Consider the following 22,366-nt stretch of genomic DNA (forward strand, 5'->3'; position numbering starts at 1 on the left):
TGTAAGTAATAGAAGTATACTTCAACAACAGTCCCTTTTCCAAGGCTGCTGGAAGCAAGTCTACTCACTCTGAACTCTGAATCTTGTATTCTTTGTGCATACCTCTCTAGGACCTCATTTTGAGCTTTTCCGTTTACAAGTGGCCTGCATTATACAATTCAGAATTGTATTCTTTTCCTATGTTCTGCAACATGAAACTATCCTGCTGATGAACCATTTTATATATATGCATTTGTCTCCCCAGCAGTGAATACTATTCTGTTGTCACTAGTGATGCCTTACATCATTTTACATGTATTTTTGAGCACTAAATACAGAGGCACAAAGAAGACAGGGGATAATTCAAACTATATGGACTACACATATAGACCATCTCATCTATTTCTTGGTTTTACATATGTGCTTTTTCTCCCCCCTCATTTTAGAATTTTCTAGGCTATCAGTACAAAACGTTGTATACTTATTGTTTGCCTTTACCTGTGCACAACGACAAAGGCTTCGGGGGTCCAGGAAAGAAAAGATGTATAAAGATAACACCCTTGGAAGCTTGGTAGTAAAATCCAGAGCTTCTGCTGGAATTTTTTCCTGAAGCTTTTGACAGCAGAACTTCTGCTGTGACAGGGAGCAACGTTCTAACAGGCCTGTCAAGATTCTTCTCCGTTGAGAGTCTGTCCATTTGTCAAACTGGAAAAAAGAAAGATAAAAAAACCCTGCAGGTTCAGTCAGATACCAGAGATTCATTAGAGGAAGGGGTAAGAATGGCATAGAAAGTGAGCTTAATATTTTATTCCTAATGAATAGCATGTATACCTTCCCCCAGTTAATAAATTTGATATTTTGCCACTTACCTGTCCTTTCTCACATTGATACATATGAGCATGTGCAAGACCTGAGTAGGTACACAGAAGTGCATTTGACCTCAGAGCTTGTAGTTACATAAGCACAGTAAGTTGGAAGCTGGCCATATTCATGAACTGAGAAAACATATACTTAAAAATATAACTTCAAGAGAAGGCATCTGGGCAATCTCTCTGGCCAGAGTTTCTGTACTAGCTCATAAGTGCTTAACTCCAGGACCAGAAACAAAGGTTTGCATTCACAATTGGAGATAAGGTGTACTACACAAATATCCCTGAGAAGGGGAGTATGTTGGGTTAAAGTCTCTCTAATGTGTAAATGATTGATTGGAGAGAAAATGTCAATAGGAAGACCTGAAAAAAAAAAAAAAAAAAGAGTGCCAGGGACAGGAAGTAGATGCCAGGGTAGACTGGGGCATGCTGAACAAAAGCTTTGGTCACTTCACAATTTGCCCCAGAGAGAACTCTAGATCAGTCCCAAGATCAATGACTGATCAAAGATAAGAATTTGAGAACTGGACAAAACCAAAAGAAAGGCCTTTATGGGAACACCTACCAATTGAGTGAGCCATTTTACTGGAAGTCTAAACCTTTCTTGTTCCCTTAGCTCATTTTAGAGAAGGGAAATTTTAGAGAAGAGTTTGGGGCTACCTGTATTTTGTATACTATTACATTTCACATATAGATTTTTTCTATGGTTGTCATAAAGTAATGAGAATTATAAGGAACTTTATTTTTATTTTTTTAATAAATTTATTTTTTATTGGTGTTCAATTTACCAACATACAGAATAACACCCAGTGCTCATCCCGTCAAGTGCCCCCCTCAGTGCCCGTCACCCATTCACCCCCACCCCCGCCCTCCTCCCCTTCCACCACCCCTAGTTCGTTTCCCAGAGTTAGGAGTCTTTATGTTCTGTCTCTGCTTCTGATATTTCCCACACATTTCTTCTCCCTTCCCTTATATTCCTATAAGGAACTTTAGTTATAATCATAAAATATACTGAGTACCTAAAAAGCATGACAAGTCAGCTTCACTAGAGTCATATGATGTGTTTTTCTTTTTAATTGGCAAGAATACTTCACGATCAAAACTATTCACTATTATAGATCTATTTAATGGCCCAGGAATCTCAGTTTGGAAACTATAATTCAAGGGGAAATGTAGGGAGCAAGATGGAGTCACTCACGTCAAGCAGTGACATAAGCAGCCAAGGAAGGATGTTGCAGCTAAGACCAGATATCACCCAAACCAGCACAGACTGGCAGTACTAAAGACTAATAATCAGGAAGGCCATGGGTTTCTGGAAGAACCAAGAGCTGATCATTACTGGAACCAGGAGAGGCCTGCAAAGGCCCAAGACTGATTAAGCTCCTTTAAACAGAGGATTTCTGGATCAAACTGTCAGACTCTGCAGACACTGACCCTTCCACTTCTGACGGTCTTTGAAAGGCAATTGTCGCTCCAGGCCCGGCCTGATTGATCTTAAACATAACAGAGATTCTCCTTGATTATGAGGATCCAGAGATTATGCTTGAACATAATAAGCAGTATGAGCTGAGAGCTGACCTAGACTGGACCGAGGCCTCACCTTAACTGTGCTCTCAGGGACTGACCTCCATTTGGTTCGTTAACTTCTTGCCCCCTGTTATAGCTTCTCTGCTGTGTGACTTTGTGTTGTACTTTGTTTTGTGTGATGTGTGTAAAGCTAAGTTAAATGTGTGATGACAAATGTCATTCTGTTTGGAATCCTGACATTGTGGAAAGACAGAACTCATGTAGAGAACTTTATAGTGTGCTTGTGGCAGGGAAGAAAAAAAACAAAACCTCAACTTACAAATAAATGAAGAAAATCTATTCATGTGTGAGTATTCCCTGATTTCTCCTATCCCTATTTCTGCACAATTCATATTTCCAGCTTTCACAATGGGGGATTTCTTTCCTTTTGGGATGGATTGTTAGAATGAAGAGAGAAGCCAGATCAGAATGACTGGGGCCAAGGGAAAAACCATGCCAGAAAAAGTGCACTGATCTATAAAGAGCCCAGGGGAGAGTGTGAAGAGAGAGAAAAGCAGTTAGGTTTTGGCGTGTTGGGAGTTTGGGAGTTCAGAATGTCATTGCCTCGACAGCAATTAGAGACTGTGAGAGAATTGAGGTATAAAGGAAGGTATTAAAAAGAAAACCACTGTACAATGGAGTCACTTATGTTAAGGGCCCATGTCAGCAAACCAAGATTTAATACTAACCTAATTGTATATTATATACCCCCAGGAATATAGCCTTTAACCAGTCAATGCGGAATTTCCTGGTCAGCACTAGGAAATTTACCAACAGATCCCTTCCATTTCCCTTAGGAAAGCAACCTTGCCTAAAACAATGCATTCTTTGCTAATAATTTCTGCTGTTAGGCTCCCTCTCTACTTTTTTTTAAAAGAGATTTTATTTATTTATTCATGAGAGATGCAGAGAGAGAGAGAGACAGAGCCATAGGCAGAGGAAGAAGCAGGCTCCATACCAGGGAGCCCGATGTGGGACTGGATCAGACACTCAACCACTGAGCCACCCAGGTGTCCCTTCCTCTCTACTTTTAAAAACCTTTCCTTTTCTGTAGCTCGAGGGAGCTCTTCTCTATTTGCTAGATGGTATGCTGCCTGATTCACAAATTGCTTAATGGAGTCAATTTGATCTTTTAAATTACTCAGTTGAATTTTTGTTGTTTAACAAAAGGAGACCTGAGAACTATTGTCAAGAGTTTTGAACTGGTTCTGCTGTGATTTTTCTTTGAAACACAAAGTGAAAATTGGAATTATTTTAAAAGTTACTTGTAGGTGGCATTCTGTGGTTCTGTAGAAACTGAGCTACATGGGGACCCAGGGTGATTATGGTCACAAAAAAATTTTCATGAGATATTATCATCACTGCAAGAAAACAGAAATAACCAAAAATGCCTAACAATAGGGGATCAGATATGCAAACTATAATATATAAACATGATAAGAGAAAGTATGGGATTACAGATTGATGGTGGGTTTGGGAAGGAGGCCATTAGAGGTCTCACTTCCAGTATTCTCCTATTTCTAATACTCTTTAGAAATAAATCACTAAATCCCAGCTCTGCCACTAAAAACCTCTCAATTTCCTCATTTATACATTAAGAATAATTATATCTAAATTGTAGGGTTGTTGTGAGGATTAAATAAAATAACGTGTAAAATTCTTAATGAGGTGCATGACTCATTGTAGACATAGTAGCCATCATTATACAATATTATCATTAAAAATAATAAGTACGGGGATATCTGGGTGGCTCAGCGGTTTAGTGCCTGCCTTCGGCCCAGGGCGTGATCCTGGAGTCCCGCGATCGAGTCCCACGTAGGGCTCCCTGCATGGAGCCTGCTTCTCCTTCTGCCTGTGTCTCTGCTTCTCTCTATATATATCTCTCATGAATAAATAAAATCTTTTAATAATAAAAAAAATAATAAGTACGGGGACACCTGGGTTGCTCAGCAGTTGAGTGTCTGCCTTTGGTCCAGGGCGTGATCCCAGGATCGGAGATTAAGTCCCACATCGCGCTCCTTGCAGGGAGCCTGCTTCTCCTTCAGCCTATGTCTCTGCCTCTCTCTCACTGTGTCTCTCATGATAAATAAATAAAATCTTTAGTAAAAAAATAATAAGTATGTGTGTTAAATCAGTGTGAAAAGAATATATATGCAAGCAATTAAATTAAAAAACATAAAATTCTCATGTTTGCAGATTGGCAAGGTTGTAAAGTACATTTAGAATGATTGAGGTTAGCTCATCTACTTTCATTGCTGCCCACAAAAAAAGAGTGAGCTCAGGTGGAAGAACAGTGATTTAAAATGAATATAAAAGAACCTAGCATTATAAAATGCCAAAGAAATCTATAAAAAAAATTAAAACATTTTCCACTAGAGATTAAAAAGATAATTACGTTGGTTTCTCATTTATTTCCTTGATTACCATGATGGTCAAAGGCAATTTATATCTGGCTTTGATAGGTGTTCTTTGCCTCGAGGGATTTTTCCTTTCTAATTGTGTTTGTTTAGGTTAATAGAAAATGAATTTGCATTCCTTGAACTCCTACCAATTGAAGGTGAGTTGATGACTCAGAAGAATGCTTCACAGTTGGGGAAAATCCCTTTGGAATTTAAAAGACGCTAGGAATAATCCAAAAAGTAAATAATCCGTGGAAGAGTTAACTGTCCAGGAATTCGATAATCTCCTACATCTTTCCCATCACCTTTCAAGTAAAAATACCCATAACATAGGAGCCAGGGATCCAATATGTGAAATTTGGGGAAGATACCACTCTTCCATCCTGGTATCACATATGGTACCTTTCTTCACAGTTTCTTTTTTATATTATATTACATTATACCAAGTGTATTATCTTATATCACAATTAAGATAGGATTATATTTTATAATTATTTTAATGCCTTTTTATATGGCTTTCTGGACTCAATAGAATTGTGAAAATCCTATGTTTGGAGTAGATGTTCCAAGGATTCTTGCTGCAGTTGCAGAAAGTGAGGACATTTGCTAGAGCCTTCAGGTTCCTCTCATCTCACACTAAATGGCAAGGAAAAGTTCACAGCAAGTGAGGGACAATAGAAGAGGAAGACTTGTTATTTTTTGCTTCTTGGTTATTTATCTCAATCTGGTTAAGTTTCTGAGTCCTATTATCAAAAAACACAGGGGCGCCTGGGTGGTTCAGTCAGTTGAGCATCTGCTTTCAGCTCAGGTCATGATCCCAAGGTCCTGGGATCTAGCCCTGCATCAGGCTTTTTGTTGGCGGGGAGCCTGCTTCTCCCTCTCCCTCTGCCTACTGCTCCACCTACTTCTGATCTCTCTGTTAAATAAATAAATAAATAAATAAATAAATAAATAAATAAATAAATAAAATCTTAAAAAAAATAAAGTATGGACATATTATTTAAAAGTTTCAAAGAGGTATGAATACAGTTAGATATGAAAATCCTCTGTGACTGCTCCTCCCCATCCAATTTCATTCCATTCTCCAGAAATAACCACTATGCACAATTTGATGTTATACATTTCTATGCATTTGCATACATGTAGAGCCATCACTAAGGAAACAGTTAAATAAATTACAATACACCCATCCTGCAAGATACTGCATAGCAGTTTTTTTTTTCTTAAGATTTTATTTATTTATTCATGAGAGACACACGGAGAGAGAGACAGATATAGGCAGAGGGAGAAGCAGGTTCCATGCGGAAGCCTGATGTGGGACTTGATCCTGGGACTCCAGGATCATGCCCTGAGCCAAAGGGAGACGCTCAACTGCTGAGCCAACCAGGCGTCCCAACATAGCAGTTTAAAAAACAAACAAAACATAGCCATAAATGACCTGATATGTAATAAACCCAGAGTATATTATTTTCTCATTCATTCATGGCCTATTCATTTTCTCATTCATTCCTTCATCATGGCTATACTGCGATCTACTTACTATTGACACCATTTATGATACAAAAAAAAAAAAAAAAAAAAAAAACAACTGCAATATTCCGAAACATGCCTTTTCATGTCCTGTGTGAATACTTCTCTAGTACAGATAAGCAGAAGTGGAATTACAGGTTCAAAGGACATTTGCATTGAAAAGTTTAATCAATCCTGTCAAATTGCCTTTTAAAAGTCTTTACCATTTTACAGTCCCTCCAATTGTATTTAAGCATATCCTCTTACTCTCCAATAAATCCTTACTTACACTGGATATTATCTAGTTCTTCAATTTTTGTTACATCTCACTGTTTGGGAATCTCATTGTTTTAATTTGTATTTCTCTAATTTTAGTGAAACAGATGATATTTTATATGTTCATTGGTCATTTATATATTTTTGTATATTTCTCATTCTTCTACATAGAGGAGGGGCTGTATTTTTCTTTTTGATTTGAAGGAACTCTTTTTTTTTTTTTTTTAAAGATTTGATTTATTCATGAGAGACACAGAGAGAGCACAGAGAGAGAGGCAGAGACATAGGCAGAGGCAGGTTCTCCACAGAGAGCCTGATGTGGGACACCATCCAGGAACTCCGGGATCTTGACCTGAGCCAAAGGCAGACACTCAACCTTTGAGTACCTAGGTGGCCCTGTAGAAAGCCTTTATAATCCTAAATATTAATCTTTACCTATCATGCAACTTGCAAAATATTTTCTCCTATTTCCCTTTTGAAATTTAGCTCTGTTTATGGTTGTTGCCAGCAAATTAAAAGTAATGCCCTCTACTTTTTTCAAATTCCTTATAACACTATTATTATTATTATTTTACATTTTATTCTTAAGTAATCTTTATACCCAATGTGGGGCTTGAACCCACAACCCTGAGATCAAGAGTTCCATGCTCTACCAACTGAGCCAGCCAGGCATCCCCACTATTACTTCTGTTAACAACATAGAAGGTGAGAAAAAGTTTGAGGTGCTTTCTTTTCAATTAAGGTATTTCAGCTATTGTTTTCTGGGAGTTGTCTTTCTTAGAAGCAATTGCCTTTTCTAACAAGGATTAAAGGGCAGAGAAGATTCAAGAGATAAGGAATTAAGCATGGAACAGGAAAGTAGAGGAGCTTTTTAGTTCCTTTTATTTATTTTGTTACTGTACAGAACGTCAGACAAGACCATGTGCTAATATATAAACGAAAAAGACATTCTATGGCCAATTATCTTTTGGATTGCCTATAATTGGATAGGTTTTATATTATATCTTACTGCATATGTCCAGATTATTTTTAAAAATTACTTTACTTGTAATAGTAGATTGAGCTTTTTTAAATCGATACTTGATCCCTATAATAAAAAGGTGGTATAGTCATCACTGCTGTCTAATTCCAGAACATTTTCATTATCCCCCAGAAGAAACCCTATACCCATTATCCATCAATTCCCCAGCCCCTGGAAACCACTAATCTATTTTGTGCCTCTATGTATTTGCCTATTGTAGACATTGCAAATAAATGAGATCATATGATACATGGCCTCTGTGTCTGGTTTCTTTCACTTAACAACATATTTTTAAAATATTTTATTTATTTATTTGAGAGACCGAGAGACAGAGACAGAGAGGAGGGGGGCGGGCAGAGGCAGAGGGAGAAGCAGATTTCCTGCTGAGCAATGAGCCAGATGCAGGTCTCTATCCCAGGACCCTGGGATCATGATCTGAGCCAAAGAAAGATGCTTAACTGACTGAGACATCCATGAACCCCTCACTTAGCATATTATTTTTAGGGTTCATCCATGTTGTAGCATGTATCAATACTTTATTCCTTTCTCTTCCCTTTAAAAATTTTTCTTACCTTTAAAAAATTTTAGTATAATATACATAACATAAAATTCATCAATTTAAAATTTATTTATTTATTTATTCATGACAGACACACACAGACAGAGGCAGAGACACAGGCAGAGGGAGAAGCAGGCTCGATCCAGGGTCTCCAGGATCAGACCCCAGGCCGAAGGTGGCACTAAACCACTGGACCACCAGGGCTGCCCAAAATTTATCATTTTAACCTTTTTTTTTTTTCAGATTTTATTTATTTATTCATGAGAGACACACAGAGAGAGAGACAGAGACACAGGCAGAGGGAGAAGCAGGCTCCATGCAGGAAGCCGGATGTGGGACTCAATCCCGGGTCTTCAGGATCACGCCCTGGGCCAAAGGCGGTGCTAAACTGCTGAGCCACCTGGGCTGCCCATCAACCATTTTTAAGTGTACAGGTCAAGGGCATTAAGTACATTCACAATGTTGCACAATCATCATCCCCATTCCTCTGCAGAACTTTTTCATCATCCCAAACTGAATCTCTGTCCCTATTAAACAATAATTACACATCCCTTAAATCTCTATTCTACTTTGTCTCTATGAATTTGACTACTCTCGGTACATCATATAAATGGAATCATACAATAGTTGTCCTTTTGTTTCTGCCTTATTTCACTTAGCATCTTGCCTTCAAAGTTCATCTGCACTTTGCTTATATCAGAATGTCATTTTTTATGGCTGACTAATATTCTATTGTATGGCTAAACCACATTGTATTTATCCATTCATCTGTTGATGGATATTTGGGTGTTCACACTTTTTGAGTATTATGAATAATGCTGCTATTAACATTCATGTACACATTTTTGCATGACCATATGTTTTCAATTCTCTTAGGTAGTAGAGACAGGTGGGGCTGTAGAGGAATTTGATGAGTAGTCAACATTGCTCAGCAATTGATCATGACTGAGAGAAAGACAATGATCACTGGGACTCTGTGTCTCCTTTGAGGAAAGCTTGAGGATGTTTTTAGTTGTGTAGAGGATGCTCGTATCTTGTTAAATAAAAGCATAAAGTTGTTACCGTCTTCCTTTGGAAATTTAAGTATAGGTAGAAGGGTGCAAATGGATGCTAAGTAGCCAAGTGGATGAACTGTGCTGGTTACCAAGCTGTTGTCTCAGATTCAACTCACCTTTCTAAACTCTACTTTGTAAGAGATAGAAACCTACTTTGTGAGTATAGAACCCTAATTGATATACATAGAGAGTATCAGTCAAATTTCTCAGGCAATGAGTGATCATTTATAACTTTATGTTCAAACTGAATTATTTGGGCTCTATGATAATTAAACATAACATAATAGAGAAGAAATTATGTTTTAAATGGTTACCCATTTTCCAAGCAGAGCTCTTCTTTCTTCAAATACCTACAATAAATAAAAAGAACAGAATGATTTTATATTTCATGGTTCAAAATACCCATTATAAGAAAGATATCATTAAAGTATCGATAAATAAAAACTGACAGTCTTGGCATTGTACCAGCTGAGTATAAAAAGACAGATTTCATTCCTGAGAGGGTACGTTGGAGGTGATATTGTTTTTGTTTCTCGATGTGGAATTATTCATCTTAAAGAAAAAGTAACACTTTTTTTTAAAGGCAAGAAATAAGAAAAGAAAGGAATTGTAAAGTGAAATCAATTTTAGAATTTGAAAGAAGGTGAAAAAAACTGACAAAGGAAAAACAGGAAAATGGAGATCCTCCTCCCCCAAATATCAATACTCTGAGAACCTGTGAAATTTAGGAATGAGCAGCTCTGTTTTTACATTTCGATGTGTATTTATATCATGGGTGCATCACTGATATATTTGTAGGATTAGAAATTTATATATGTGTACCTCTGGACATACAACTCAGTGTTTATCTGTATAGGTTTGTTATTATATACAGGTTAGAACAGAAACCATGTCTTATTCATTTTTACATCTTCACTGTACAATATAACGCATATTACAGGTACTCACGTTTGCTAGATTGAATGAATGTGGCTGTGATAAGGAATATGCTTATGAATGTATTGGCGCAATGTGACTAGATTTATGTATTAGTGCAGAGGTGTTTTTCTGAGCATCAGTCATATGTGTGTTTGAATGAATGAGGAAAGGAGACTGATGTGAGAATTTTTGGCAGAGGAGGGAGTTATGAGGAGAGGAAGCAAGAGAGAGTCAGGAACAGATGTGACTGTCTCTCTCACGCCCACATTCACCCCCTCTGTCAGCTTTCACAATTGGGATTGATGTTTTTTCCCTTCCTTTTAGCACTGCCTAAGTGCTCTAGTGCTGTAAGAATGTTCCCACTTGGAGAGTTGCTTAGGCCCAATTCTTCTCTTTTTTGTGGAGGAGGATGAGGAGCTGGTTTTATGCTTCTAACAGATAATGCTTTCCTTCCTTTTTTAGACTCTCAAACTCTAGTTTCAAAGGGCATACAAGGGATGTCTAGGTGGCTCAGTGGCTGAGCACCTGCCTTCAGCCCAGGGTGTGATCCTGAAGTCCTGAGATCAAGTCCTGCATCAGGCCTCCTGCATGGAGCCTGCTTCTCTCTCTGCCTATGTCTCTGCCTCTCTCTCTCTGTCTCTCATGAATAAATAAAATCTTTTTTAAAAAAGCTATTTAAAAAGGCATACAAAGTGGGAATTGAAATAATTGCTTCAACAACCATCTAAGGCCATGAAATGGCTTTTTTGCTCCCGGCCAGAGAATCTCATATATCACAGGTAGACACTTGATAGACTTTAGAGAAGAAAAATGCCCTTCTCCCTTTCCCCCTATTAGTCCTCCCCTGGGCTATTAGGACCCTCAAATAATGGCAACAGATAAACTTGGGATTTCTGAATGAAAACAGAAGATAACCTATAGAACACAGAAGATTTTAAAATCTGGATTCAAATATTTCCTCAACTCTTGCCCTCTAACCAAAGCCTATCAATCATCTGTTGCCTGACTCCAGTCAACAGCACCAGCACTTCTCTGATACCCAGGGATCTAGCTCCTCCCAACTCATATTCCATTTATAGCCCGCATTCCTCTTGGGCTTTACAGGGTTTACCATGGCTCTTTAGTTGTTTCTAGTCATTTTATTTTCCCATGCGGATTACAACCACTTTCTCCATAATCTGTCCAGGTTGCAAGGCAGGCCCTCAATAAACACCTGCTGATTGAACAACAACAAAAAAGCTTCAAAAGTCATAGAATTTTAGAGCTAAAAGGAATTCTTGAGATCTTTTCAATTTCCTTATTTTAGAGAGGACAAGCAGAGGCTCAAAGGCTTACATTTATAAATTTTATTTTACTTTTTAAAAGATTTTATTTATTCACAAGAGACACAGAGAGGAAAAAAAGAGAGAGAGAGAGAGAGACAGAGAAAGAGGCAGAGACACAGGCAGAGGAAGAAGCTGGCTCCAAGCAGGAAGTCCAGCGTGGGACTTAATCCCGGGTCTCCAGGATCACACCCTGGGCTGAAGGCGGCGATACACCGATGAGCCATCCGGGCTGCCCTAAATTTTAAAAATCACTGGTTCAGTTGGCTGTCTGTTCAGCTCAACCCTACCTGGTTCCTCACTATAACTGTGGTCTTCCCTATTCTGACTTCCAGCCCTACATTTGAACTGCTGGGAAGAAGAAAATGTTACCACAACCTCCTTTCAAAAGGCAGATAAGGTGATCATCATAGTGCCCAGTGACAATATGGGGCATTGGAAACAAAGGGGCACTGATTTGAAGGGGAGAGAAGATAGTCAGCAAGAAGGTAGCAGGAAGGGGCACCTTTGGCTCAGGTCATGATCCTGGGGTCCTGGGATTGAGTCCTGCATCCAGCTCCCTGCAGGGAGCCTGCTTCTCCCTCTAACTATGTCTCTGCCTCTTTCTCTGTGTCTCTCATGAATAAATAAATAAAATCTTAAAAAAAAAAAAAAAAAGAAGGTGGCAGGAAAGGAATGGAGTGGGAGGTGGGGAGTGTTACTTAGGCTAACACAGTAGTCTTTTTTTTTTTTAGAGGACAGAGTCAGGGAGAGGGAGAGAGAGAATCTTAAACAGGCTCCATGCCCAGTGCAGAGCTTGACATGGAGCTCGCTCTCATATCCCTGAGACAATGATCTGAACCAAAACCAAGAGTCAGATGTTTAACCAACTAAGCCACCCAGGCACCCGTAAACAATAGTCTTTAGAGGGCCAATGACCAAGTCTAAGCAAGTCTAAGCAAATCCACCTCTTACAAAGGCATCTAGATCCAAATAGAAACTGATGGAAGTCAGGGGGAGAGGAATACCACTAGACAAGCTCAGTTCTGGCTCTGACTCGACCCTTGCAAGAAATAGAATTTGGGACACACTATTTGTCAGGTGTTCAGTCAGTCTTATATTCTCTGGTTTAGAGTTAGTCTTCATTCCAAAGACTTGCAATGAGGTTTGTCCTCTTAAAGAGCTGAAAAACAAAGTATTGATTCAAAATAGAAATATTAAAATGGATCATCTTTCCTCCCAGAGCCCTGCAGTTTGTTTATATCACAGTTTATTCAGAGCCTGCTGTTAAGTCAAAATCCTACGGTTGTTATTTTAGTCTGTTGACACTGCAGTTACATATTTCACCATGCGACATCATTACAGTGTAGGAGTGAAACATTTAGGGGCTCCTAAATTATGAGTGATGGATGGTAACTAGGTGCTTTTTCTCAGAACACCTTTTAACATGTAACTGTACTACATCTTGAAAAAGAAATGTTGGCTACTTTCAATTAAAACACTAGATGACGGGCCACCTAGGTGGCTCAGTGGTTGAGCCTCTGCCTTTGGGTCAGGGCATGATCCCGGAGTCCTGGGATTGAGTCCCACACTGGGCTTCCTACATGGAGCCTGCTTCTCCCTTTGCCTATGTCTCTGCCTCTCTCTCTATGTCTCTCATGAATAAATAAATAAAATCTTAAAAAAAAAAAAACACTAGATGGCAAAGAAATGCATACTTTAAAAACACTCTTCTCTCAAAATTCATAATGCCCAAGTTATTTTGAAATCTGTCACATTTGGCTATGCTGATCATACTATCTTTTAAGGCATCTGAATTTGAATTCAATCTCTGTGCTAAAGGCCTGCTGCAAAGTTAAATTCCTGTACCCGGTGAAGCATCAAATGTTGTATGGAAGTGTTGAATCACTACATTGTACACCTGAAACGAATATTACCCTCTATGTTAACTAACTAGAACTTAAGTAAAAACTTAAAATACTGTGACCCTTTTTAAATCTAAAATAGTTGCATAGTTTACATTTTACTACAGAATCGAACAAAGACACAATTGAAATGAGAACAGAAAACAGGACCTCAAAATTACACCAATCATTGGTGACATTTAAATGCCCTGTTTTACAAGTATAGAAAAACCCTTGACATTATTTATGCATAGACACCTTCTGGCCAGCTGCATCCTTGGCATCTATTTTTAATACATTTTACACAGAATGTTAGATCTGGAAGCAACCTCCAAGGTAATCTGATCCAACATAACTCATTTTATAAAGGAGGATGGTAAAGCCCAGAGAAAGGAAGTGACTTATTCAAGTCATGTAGGAAATTATCAGTGTTCTGGAACCAGAGTTTTCAATCCCCAGAATTATTGTTCTCTCCTTACTCTTATTTGTATCATTTTTAGATTGTTTTAAGATTTGGAGTTTTAGAAATTTTATTGCACTATGTAAAGTAAAAAATGAAAGCTTTCTTCTTACAGGACCACCTCCCCCAATGCCATCTAACTCTTTGGGGAAAACCATGATTAATAGTTTGGCATTGGGGCACCTGACTGGTTCAGTCAGTAGAGCATGTGACTCTTGATCGGGAGGTTGTGAGTTTGAGCCTCACATTAAGTAGAGATTACTTAAAAAAAAATAATTTGGTCTACCCATATACAAATTTTATGTGTGTCTATGTATATCTACACATTTATATGTATGTATGTGTTCTCTCTCTGGCCCTCCCTTACTCCTTCTCTAAAAAGAGAAATGTTAATTATTAAAAAAAAAAAAAAACAAACCATCAGCTTTTGAATGATCGGGTAAGTGACTAGAGCCACTTGTGTGTGTATGTGTGTGTGTGTGTGTGTGTGTATACATGCAGATATTTAAATGTTAAACATATGATTCTTGATTTCAGCTCAAGTCATGATCTCAGGGTTGTGGGATCATGCACTAGGTCAGGCTCCTCACTCAGCAGGGAGCCGAGTTAAGATTCCCTCTCTCTCTGCCTACCCCATAACAAATAAATCTTTTTTAAAAATAGAGAGGTCTAAAGAACAAAATAAATATTATCTCAAGAGATTATCATTTTGAGACAAAAACTATTAAAAAACCAAGATGAGATAATGTAATGCTTGCTGTGATCTATTGCCCAGGATTTACTCACCCACCTGTTGGGAGTGATGTTGACTGTCAGCCATGAGCTTGAGAGCTCTGCTTTGTTCCAGGTTAGGCCCTTCCATGGGACAGCTAACATCTACTGAATAGTCAGCATAGAAGTATATTTTTTATTATTTACTTATTTATTTAAATAATCTCTATACCCAGTGTGGGGCTCAAACTCACAACCCTGAGATCAAGAGTCAGATGCTACACCAACTAAGCCAGCCAGATCCGCCAATGTAGAAGTATACAGGCAGGTGGCTACAGGGCCAGGCCTCAGACCTATGGCCTTCTCTCTCTTCCTCCCTCCTTTTCCCCTCACCCACCTCCCCTTTTTTCCCTTCCTTTCCCTGGTGCTGATCCAGAGAGCCCTCCACAATCAATGCTCTACACACTAATCTCAAAGTCTGAGTCTCTAGTAAGCCAACCTGCAATGGGCAATCAGGCAATTAAGATACTTTTTTTCTCCGCAGCTGCTAAATCGACCAAGGCTTCTAATTTTTCAAAGATAATTTCTGAAAATCAAGGCACCCAACAAATATGTATTTTGATTCAAGTCACTTTTTCACATATGTGTAAAACCTTCACAATTCTATGAGAAAACAGATTTCAAAACCAAACACTGAAGCTTTTTGGTAGGGGAAAGCAGAGAAGCTGTTAGATAAACTGTTGTGAGTGCCAAGAACATTAACAAACAGGTGCTCAATAAACAGTTGTTGAGCTGAATAAAAAAAGACTTTCTCAATAAACTTGCAGCGTTTGCGCTCATGGCCAGATGAAGGCTGAATTTCTGTCTCTCATTCTCTGCCTTTCCTTTTGTTTCTCCTGGTCCCTCCTCTTAGTCTATGTATCATTCTTCTTTTCTCATTTCTTTTATCTTTTTCCTTTTCAGTCTCTCTCCCTTTTATTTCTCACTATTACGAGGGCTACACTAATATCTCTCTCCTCAAAATTGCTAATGTTTCATATCAGAGAGTAGAAACAGAAAAGTGCTGAACAGGAGGGGTCAGGACTGATGCTCTTGTTTTGCCAGGGTGGTTAGCATATCTACTCACTTTCAAGGCCAAGGCTCAAATTCAGACTAAGGAAGGAGGGATTTAGAGACTAGAAGGAGAGAGACAGTGAAGGAGGTCCCAGGGAGGATGGCTGAATTCTGACTCCATCTTTTGGAACTATGTCAGGCATGGAAAATGCAGAGAGAAAAGATAGAATCACAGCTCTTAACACATTACAGTCGAGTGGGAAAGTTGGTAAACAGTGATGAGAGCAAAGAGAAGCAAGCAGGAGGAGGCTCTCCCAAGAAAATGACATTTGAGTTGGCTAGTAGGGGAGGCAGCAAGGGGAGCAAAAGAGTGGAGGTGTGAGAGACCATGGCTCATCTGGAAGCCACTTAATTGGCCTGAGCATAGGACAGAAGGAAGCAGTGGCAGGGCTTGGAACTGAGAGGTTAGCTGAGGTCAACTTACAAAAGATCCTCATTGCTAGGTGTAGTGATTTGGAATTTACTCTGTGGAGCAGGGTCTGTTATCAGTTTCACACTGTAGGATTCACTTGGTATTTTATTTTTAAATTTTATTTGTTACTTTTTTTTAATTTTGATATTTTAGAAAAATCATTCTGGGGCCAGACTAGAAGATGGATTGGTAGGAATTGAGGCAATGAAACCAGTTGGGGGTTACAGCAGTGCATCAGGCAAAGGGTTATGAGAGTATATGAACCAATGATGTGAAGCTGGAGGCATATGTAAATGAATGCAGGAAAGGGGCCCAGATGAAGAGGAAGACTTCTAGAACTTGAAAATGAATTAGATGGGGACACCCGGGTGGCTCAATTGGTTAAGTATCTGCATTTGCTCAGGTCATGATCTTGGAGTCCTGGGATCGAACCCCACATCCCTAGTCAGCAAGAAATCTACTTCTCCCTCTGCCACTCCCCCTACTTGTACTCTCTTGCTCTCTCTCTGTCAAATAAATAAAATCTTTAAAAAAATGAATTGGATGTGGAAGTGAGGAGTGAGGGTGTACTGGTAGACACACCTCTTTGGGCCTCCCTCTTATACTCCTACTAAATATCTTGGAATACTAAGGGTGCAAGGTTTTCATTGTTCTTTCCTTGGGACCATTTTTCCAAGGTACATTTGGAGTAAGACAACCTTGAGTAATGAGATACTATCACTCTTTGGGGCCAAGGGCGGGCTTGCTTACTGCTTAGTATAAAAGCAGTGGATTCCCTGGGCTCACTGTTTCTTAGTTGTGATGTAAACCCATGGTGTGTGTAGTATTTTTTTGGGCCTTCTGGAGCACTCTTGTGAGAAAAGGCAGGCAAGAAGAACCAATGCAAATGTGGTGCTCCTGCTGCTTGCTGCACTGTAACAGAGATTTTTGTCTCTGACCCAAGAATCTTGTGTTTTCCTGTGAAAGAGTAGTGTCTTCTATGCCATAAGTAACAGACTAAGTTATTAGCATGTAAATTGGGGAAAACCAATCCAGAGCTGGCATGGAGAAGGATAATTTCTGGCTTGAGTGACTTGGTGTAAAGTGATGCCTTTTACCAGAAGGAGGAACTTGGTGTAAAGTGATGCCTTTTACCAATAGGAGCAAGATAATCAAGTCAGTTTTATTGATGTTGATTGTATTTTACTGACAACTAGGTGTGGTCCTTGTAATAGGTATTGACTATAGGAGCTCACTGACCTGTTGGTAAATTCTGCCCTTAAGTGAAGTAGGAATAGAAATCCCCAGAGGTTGGCCAGTCTCACACACCAGCATGATACTCAGCTTCCCATCTCTGCAGTCCTTTGGTTCATTCCATTAGTGATTTCCCGGAATGCAGGTAGGAAATAAACTTCTTAGGAGTAGCTGAGTAATGTTAGTATCAATTGAGATTTATTCATTTTATTTGGTTAAATATGCAGCATTATCCAGTAACTGAAACTCTAGCAAGAAAATCTTTTTTGAGAACTCCTCACAGACAACCCTTTCCTCTCTCATTCCTGATGGTTCCAACAGAGAATCAGTGATGGAAGAGAAAAGCATTTGGGATGAAAGAGAGAAGAGCAGTAACAGTAGATATGGATGAGGAAAGTACAAATCTAACACATTTTCTTCATGGGCAGGGATCCTGTCTACTGCCAGCCTTGCCCACATAGCAAGGACTCAACTAAGTTTTTTTTTTTTTTTAATTCTCCATTTGCTTCTTTTTTCCCCGAAGATTTTATTTATTTTTTCATGAGGGACACTGGGAAAGGCAGAGACACAGACGGAGGGAGAAACAGTTTCCTCAAGGGGAGCCCGATGTGGGACTTTATCCTGGGACTCTGGGACCACGCCCTGAGCCGAAGACAGATGCTCAACCACTGAGCCACCCAGGCATCCCTCCATTTGCTTTTTAATCAATTACAACAATCCTAAACAATTCTTGTTCATATTTTGATAAATAACATTTTAATACTTTTTTTTTCTTTAAGGCATGGATGCAATGGATAAAATGGCTCCAGTCACTTACCCGATCATTCAAAAGCTGATGGTTTAGGGGTGTCCAGGTACTCATCTTTGTCTGCATTTTGGGACCATCTATGCATTTTGGAGGTGCAAATGCCATCATAAAATAACTGAATATCCTTCCATAAGAAAAATCATACCTATCAGAAGAAATGAATCATGTAATCTTCAGAATATTCAAAGCACTAACACCACACCATCTTTTAGCATGTTGACAGAGAGAATTGGGGGGAAGAACATTTACTGGGAGCATTTTATAGGTCAGGCACTTTATATCCATGCTAAAAGCTCATAACAATTTGAAGAGTTGGTAGGTTTTAGCTCATTTTATGTATGGAAAAAAGAAGCTCATTGAAGTTACATACCCTGCCTAAGTTTATACTGACAGTAGGTTGTGGAATTAGAAATCATACCAGATCTGTTTAAATCACTCCTGCCTAGAATATACTGTACTGGCCAGAAAGAAGTATTTTAATTTATAAAATCATAGTGCGACAGAAAGTACTCTATCCCAGTCCCTTGTGTCTTTCTTCCTCCCCTCTTTCTGATATCTAAGTCATAAGGGTTCTAGCTTGATACCATATTTAAGAAGTAGAATGGTGTAATGGACAAAGCTAAGCCTTTAGAGATGGATAGATTTGGTTTTACTAGGGGAAATGTGCTGTTTTTTAAATGCCCACTATAGGTCTACATTCATTTAATTAAAACACTTTAATTCTCATGAAGAATTACTTTGCCCTCAGTGCTTAAAATCTACTCATTTGGTTAATCAAGGTGGCCTCCTCTTCCTCAGCCAAGACATGGTTATGAGACCAAGCTAGGCCAGTTGGACTGACACTGGCTCATCCTTATTGGACGGCTGAGGTCGTTGTTCACAGCAGCACTGATGTTCTGTCAAATTGCTCCTGCTGCCTTACCCCTCAGAAGCACCTTGTCCCTTCTTGCTCATTTCGTGAGCTACCTGACATCCTTGCAATAAATTTCCTCTTTCTGCTTATTTATTTACATTGCAAACATTACATTTGCTAACATTAAAAATTATAAAACTTTTAACCTTATACAGGTTTGATCTTGGCTCTAAAACCTACTAGCTGTATAATGTTTTGCAAATTATTCAGTCTATCTGAGCATTTAATCTATTTGCATCTACCTCCAACCACTGTTTCAAAGACTGGAGAAAATGGGTCCAGCAGAATGCCTGACAAATGGATGGTCTCAATAACTAGTAACTTCCCTGTAACCTTTCCTAGAACTTTCTGTCATTTACAGGGTGCCTCAAAACCTATTAGAGAGCCATAACAAAATATTTAAAGTGGAAAACATTTAAAACGGGTTGATGATAGTTTCAATATATATCTTCAGAGTATCTGCTTTCTTCTGCCTTCCTTCCTCTCTGAAGGTGGGTTTCTATCAGAAGGCAGTGGTTGTGACCAAGAGAGCCAGGGCTTGCCTGCCTGTTCTTTCTTTTTTTTAAGATTTTATTTATTCATTCATGAGAGACAGAGAGAGAGAGGCAGAGACATAGGCAGAGGGAGAAGCAGGCTCCTTGCGGGGAGCCCCATGCAAGACTCAATCCCAGAACCTGGGGATCACAACCTGAGCCAAAGACAGACCACTCAGTTCAACCACTGAGACGTTCAACCTTGCCTGCCTGTTCTATGGGCTCCAAAGACTACTCTACAGAAAAGACTAGACAATTAAACACACACACACACACACACACACACACACACACACACACACATTACTTTTTGGCTGATACGGGATTTCCCCGAAAGCTAGATCTGAAATCTTTGAGGCTCTCACTTGACAGGCAATATTCTCTCTTGGGTTTGAGTTATAGCAGAAGATAAAGCCAATGTTTGAAAACTACAGGGGCATCATTACACAATTCCTTCTTGGCAGTTGCCTCCTGCCACCACTCCACTGGTATAAAGAAGACTCACATCAGCACTCACATTTTCCCCAACCTCTAACAGTTAATTATCTGAGTCACATGTGAGCCAACTTGCAAAAGGTATAAGAAATTATTTCATTACAGTTTTGTTAATTGGCAGCTATAAAAGTATGTGCGAGTGGGCAAGTTAAAGATACAAAGCATGGTCTTTGAGCCTAGATCTGCTCAGTTAAAAAACCACCTATTTCTTTTTGTTTTGTATTGTTCTTACTTATGTTTGACCTTTTTTCTCTTTAAACCAGTTGTTTTTAATCTTTTTTTTTTGAGGGTCATAAAGCTCTTGGAGAACATGATGAAAGCTATAAATCCTTTCCCTAGAAAAATGCACATTAACACAAAATTTTGCTTAGGCCAGGTGAAAAACTCCTGCTGTAAGCTGAGAACTTTTCAGTTTGTGTAGGAAACAAGCTAGGCACAATTTCTGAATGAAGACAAAATAGCTTCTCTTGAGCTTCCCTAAGGTCCTGCACTGGCTGTTTTCCTTTTCCTGGTTCTTAAAAGCTAGAAATTATTTGATTAGCCTTTCTTCAATCAACTTGGTTTTCAGGAGATGGGCCTGGCCAGGAGAAACAGCTCTCTTGGTAATACAGTTCTGCTGAAGCATTCAAATGGGGCTGTCCTGCCCTTGCCTTCATCATTATTCTTTTGTGGGTTTTTTTCCTCCTCTTCCCATTCCAGAAGATGCGCAGTGTACATACCTGCATGTACACACATGTTCACAGCACAAACACTCAGGATTATTACAAAGACAGACATTTTTATATAACATACACAAGAAATAACTGTCCCCACTTTTTGTCACCAAGACAAAGCAAGCTGTCTTCCTCTCCTTCCACACAGAAAGCTTGCTCCTCTTTTTTGTGTGACCTCTTTCCACTTTAATGGCTGTCCCTGAATGCTGATCTTTAATTTTCCTTTAAATGAAAAGGAAAAAAGAGGGTCTTTGGCCTTAATCCCCAAGGTATGGTTCTAGTTCCACATTCAACAGCAAGGATGGGTCCTCTGGTGAAGTTTCAGGGGTTACAAACCTCCAATCTCATTTTCAGACCCACACTGTCACCATTATTTGACTTTACTAAGGACCTACTAGTCCTTTGTTAGGGGTACAAATATAAGAGTCTTTGCTTTAATAAAGCATGCAGTCTACTGGAAGAAAGGTTTCTTTTTTTAAAAAAAGATTTTATTTATTTATTCGTAGAGACACAGAGAGAGAGGCAGAGACACAGGCAGAGGGAGAAGCAGGCATCATACAGAAAGCCTGACGTGGGACTCGATCCAGGGTCTCCAGGATCAAGCCCTGGGCTGCAGGCAGCGCTAAACCGCTGTGCCACAGCAAATATCATTCTCAATGGGGAAGCACTGGGAGCCTTTCCCCTAAGATCAGGAACAAGACAGGGATGTCCACTCTCACCACTGCTGTTCAACATAGTTCTGGAAGTCCTCGCCTCAGCAATCAGACAACAAAAAGACATTAAAGGCATTCAAATTGGCAAAGAAGAAGTCAAACTCTCCCTCTTCGCCGATGACATGATACTCTACATAGAAAACCCAAAAGCCTCCACCCCCAGATTGCTAGAACTCATACAGCAATTTGGTAGCGTGGCAGGATACAAAATCAATGCCCAGAAATCAATGGCATTTCTATACACTAACAATGAGACTGAAGAAAGAGAAATTAAGGAGTCAATCCCATTTACAATTGCACCCAAAAGCATAAGATACCTAGGAATAAACCTAACCAAAGAGGTAAAAGATCTATACCCTAAAAACTATAGAACACTTCTGAAAGAAATTGAGGAAGACACAAAGAGATGGAAAAATATTCCATGCTCATGGATTGGCAGAATTAATATTGTAAAAATGTCAATGTTACCCAGGGCAATTTATACGTTTAATGCAATCCCTATCAAAATACCATGGACTTTCTTCAGAGAGTTAGAACAAATTATTTTAAGATTTGTGTGGAATCAGAAAAGACCCCGAATAGCCAGGGGAATTTTAAAAAAGAAAACCTTAGCTGGGGGCATCACAATGCCAGATTTCAGGTTGTATTACAAAGCTGTGGTCATCAAGACAGTGTGGTACTGGCACAAAAACAGACACATAGATCAATGGAACAGAATAGAGAACCCAGAAGTGGACCCTGAAATGTACGGCCATCTAATATTCGATAAAGGAGGAAAGACTATACATTGGAAGAAAGACAGTCTCTTCAATAAATGGTGCTGGGAAAATTGGACATCCACATGCAGAAGAATGAAACTGGACCACTCTCTTTCACCATACACAAAGATAAACTCAAAATGGATGA

General features: G+C 39.1%; 1 protein-coding gene and 1 non-coding gene across 7 annotated transcripts in view; both read right to left on the reverse strand.

Annotated features, from left to right (window-relative positions):
* The window catches only part of FBXO16 (F-box protein 16), a 58,298-nt gene that overhangs the window by 32,873 nt on the left and 3,059 nt on the right, over positions 1-22,366 (reverse strand). For 5 of the 6 annotated variants that reach the window (XM_041764789.1, XM_041764788.1, XM_041764791.1 and 2 more), the window contains exons 2-4: positions 18,103-18,238; positions 9,548-9,583; positions 478-684 (exon numbers count right to left, since the gene is read on the reverse strand). In XM_041764789.1, coding sequence (XP_041620723.1) covers positions 478-684; positions 9,548-9,583; positions 18,103-18,201 — 342 coding nt within the window. In that variant the 5' untranslated portion in view covers positions 18,202-18,238. Of the gene's footprint in view, positions 1-477; positions 685-848; positions 1,055-9,547; positions 9,584-18,102; positions 18,239-22,366 lie in introns of those variants that run through there. The other variant, XM_041764790.1, reaches the window with a different exon arrangement.
* TRNAK-CUU lies at positions 7,197-7,269 on the reverse strand. Its single transcript has one exon. It is a non-coding gene; the product is annotated as a tRNA-Lys (tRNA).

Source organism: Vulpes lagopus, chromosome 8, assembly GCF_018345385.1.
Source record: "Vulpes lagopus strain Blue_001 chromosome 8, ASM1834538v1, whole genome shotgun sequence".
Taxonomy (NCBI): Eukaryota; Metazoa; Chordata; class Mammalia; order Carnivora; family Canidae; genus Vulpes; species Vulpes lagopus.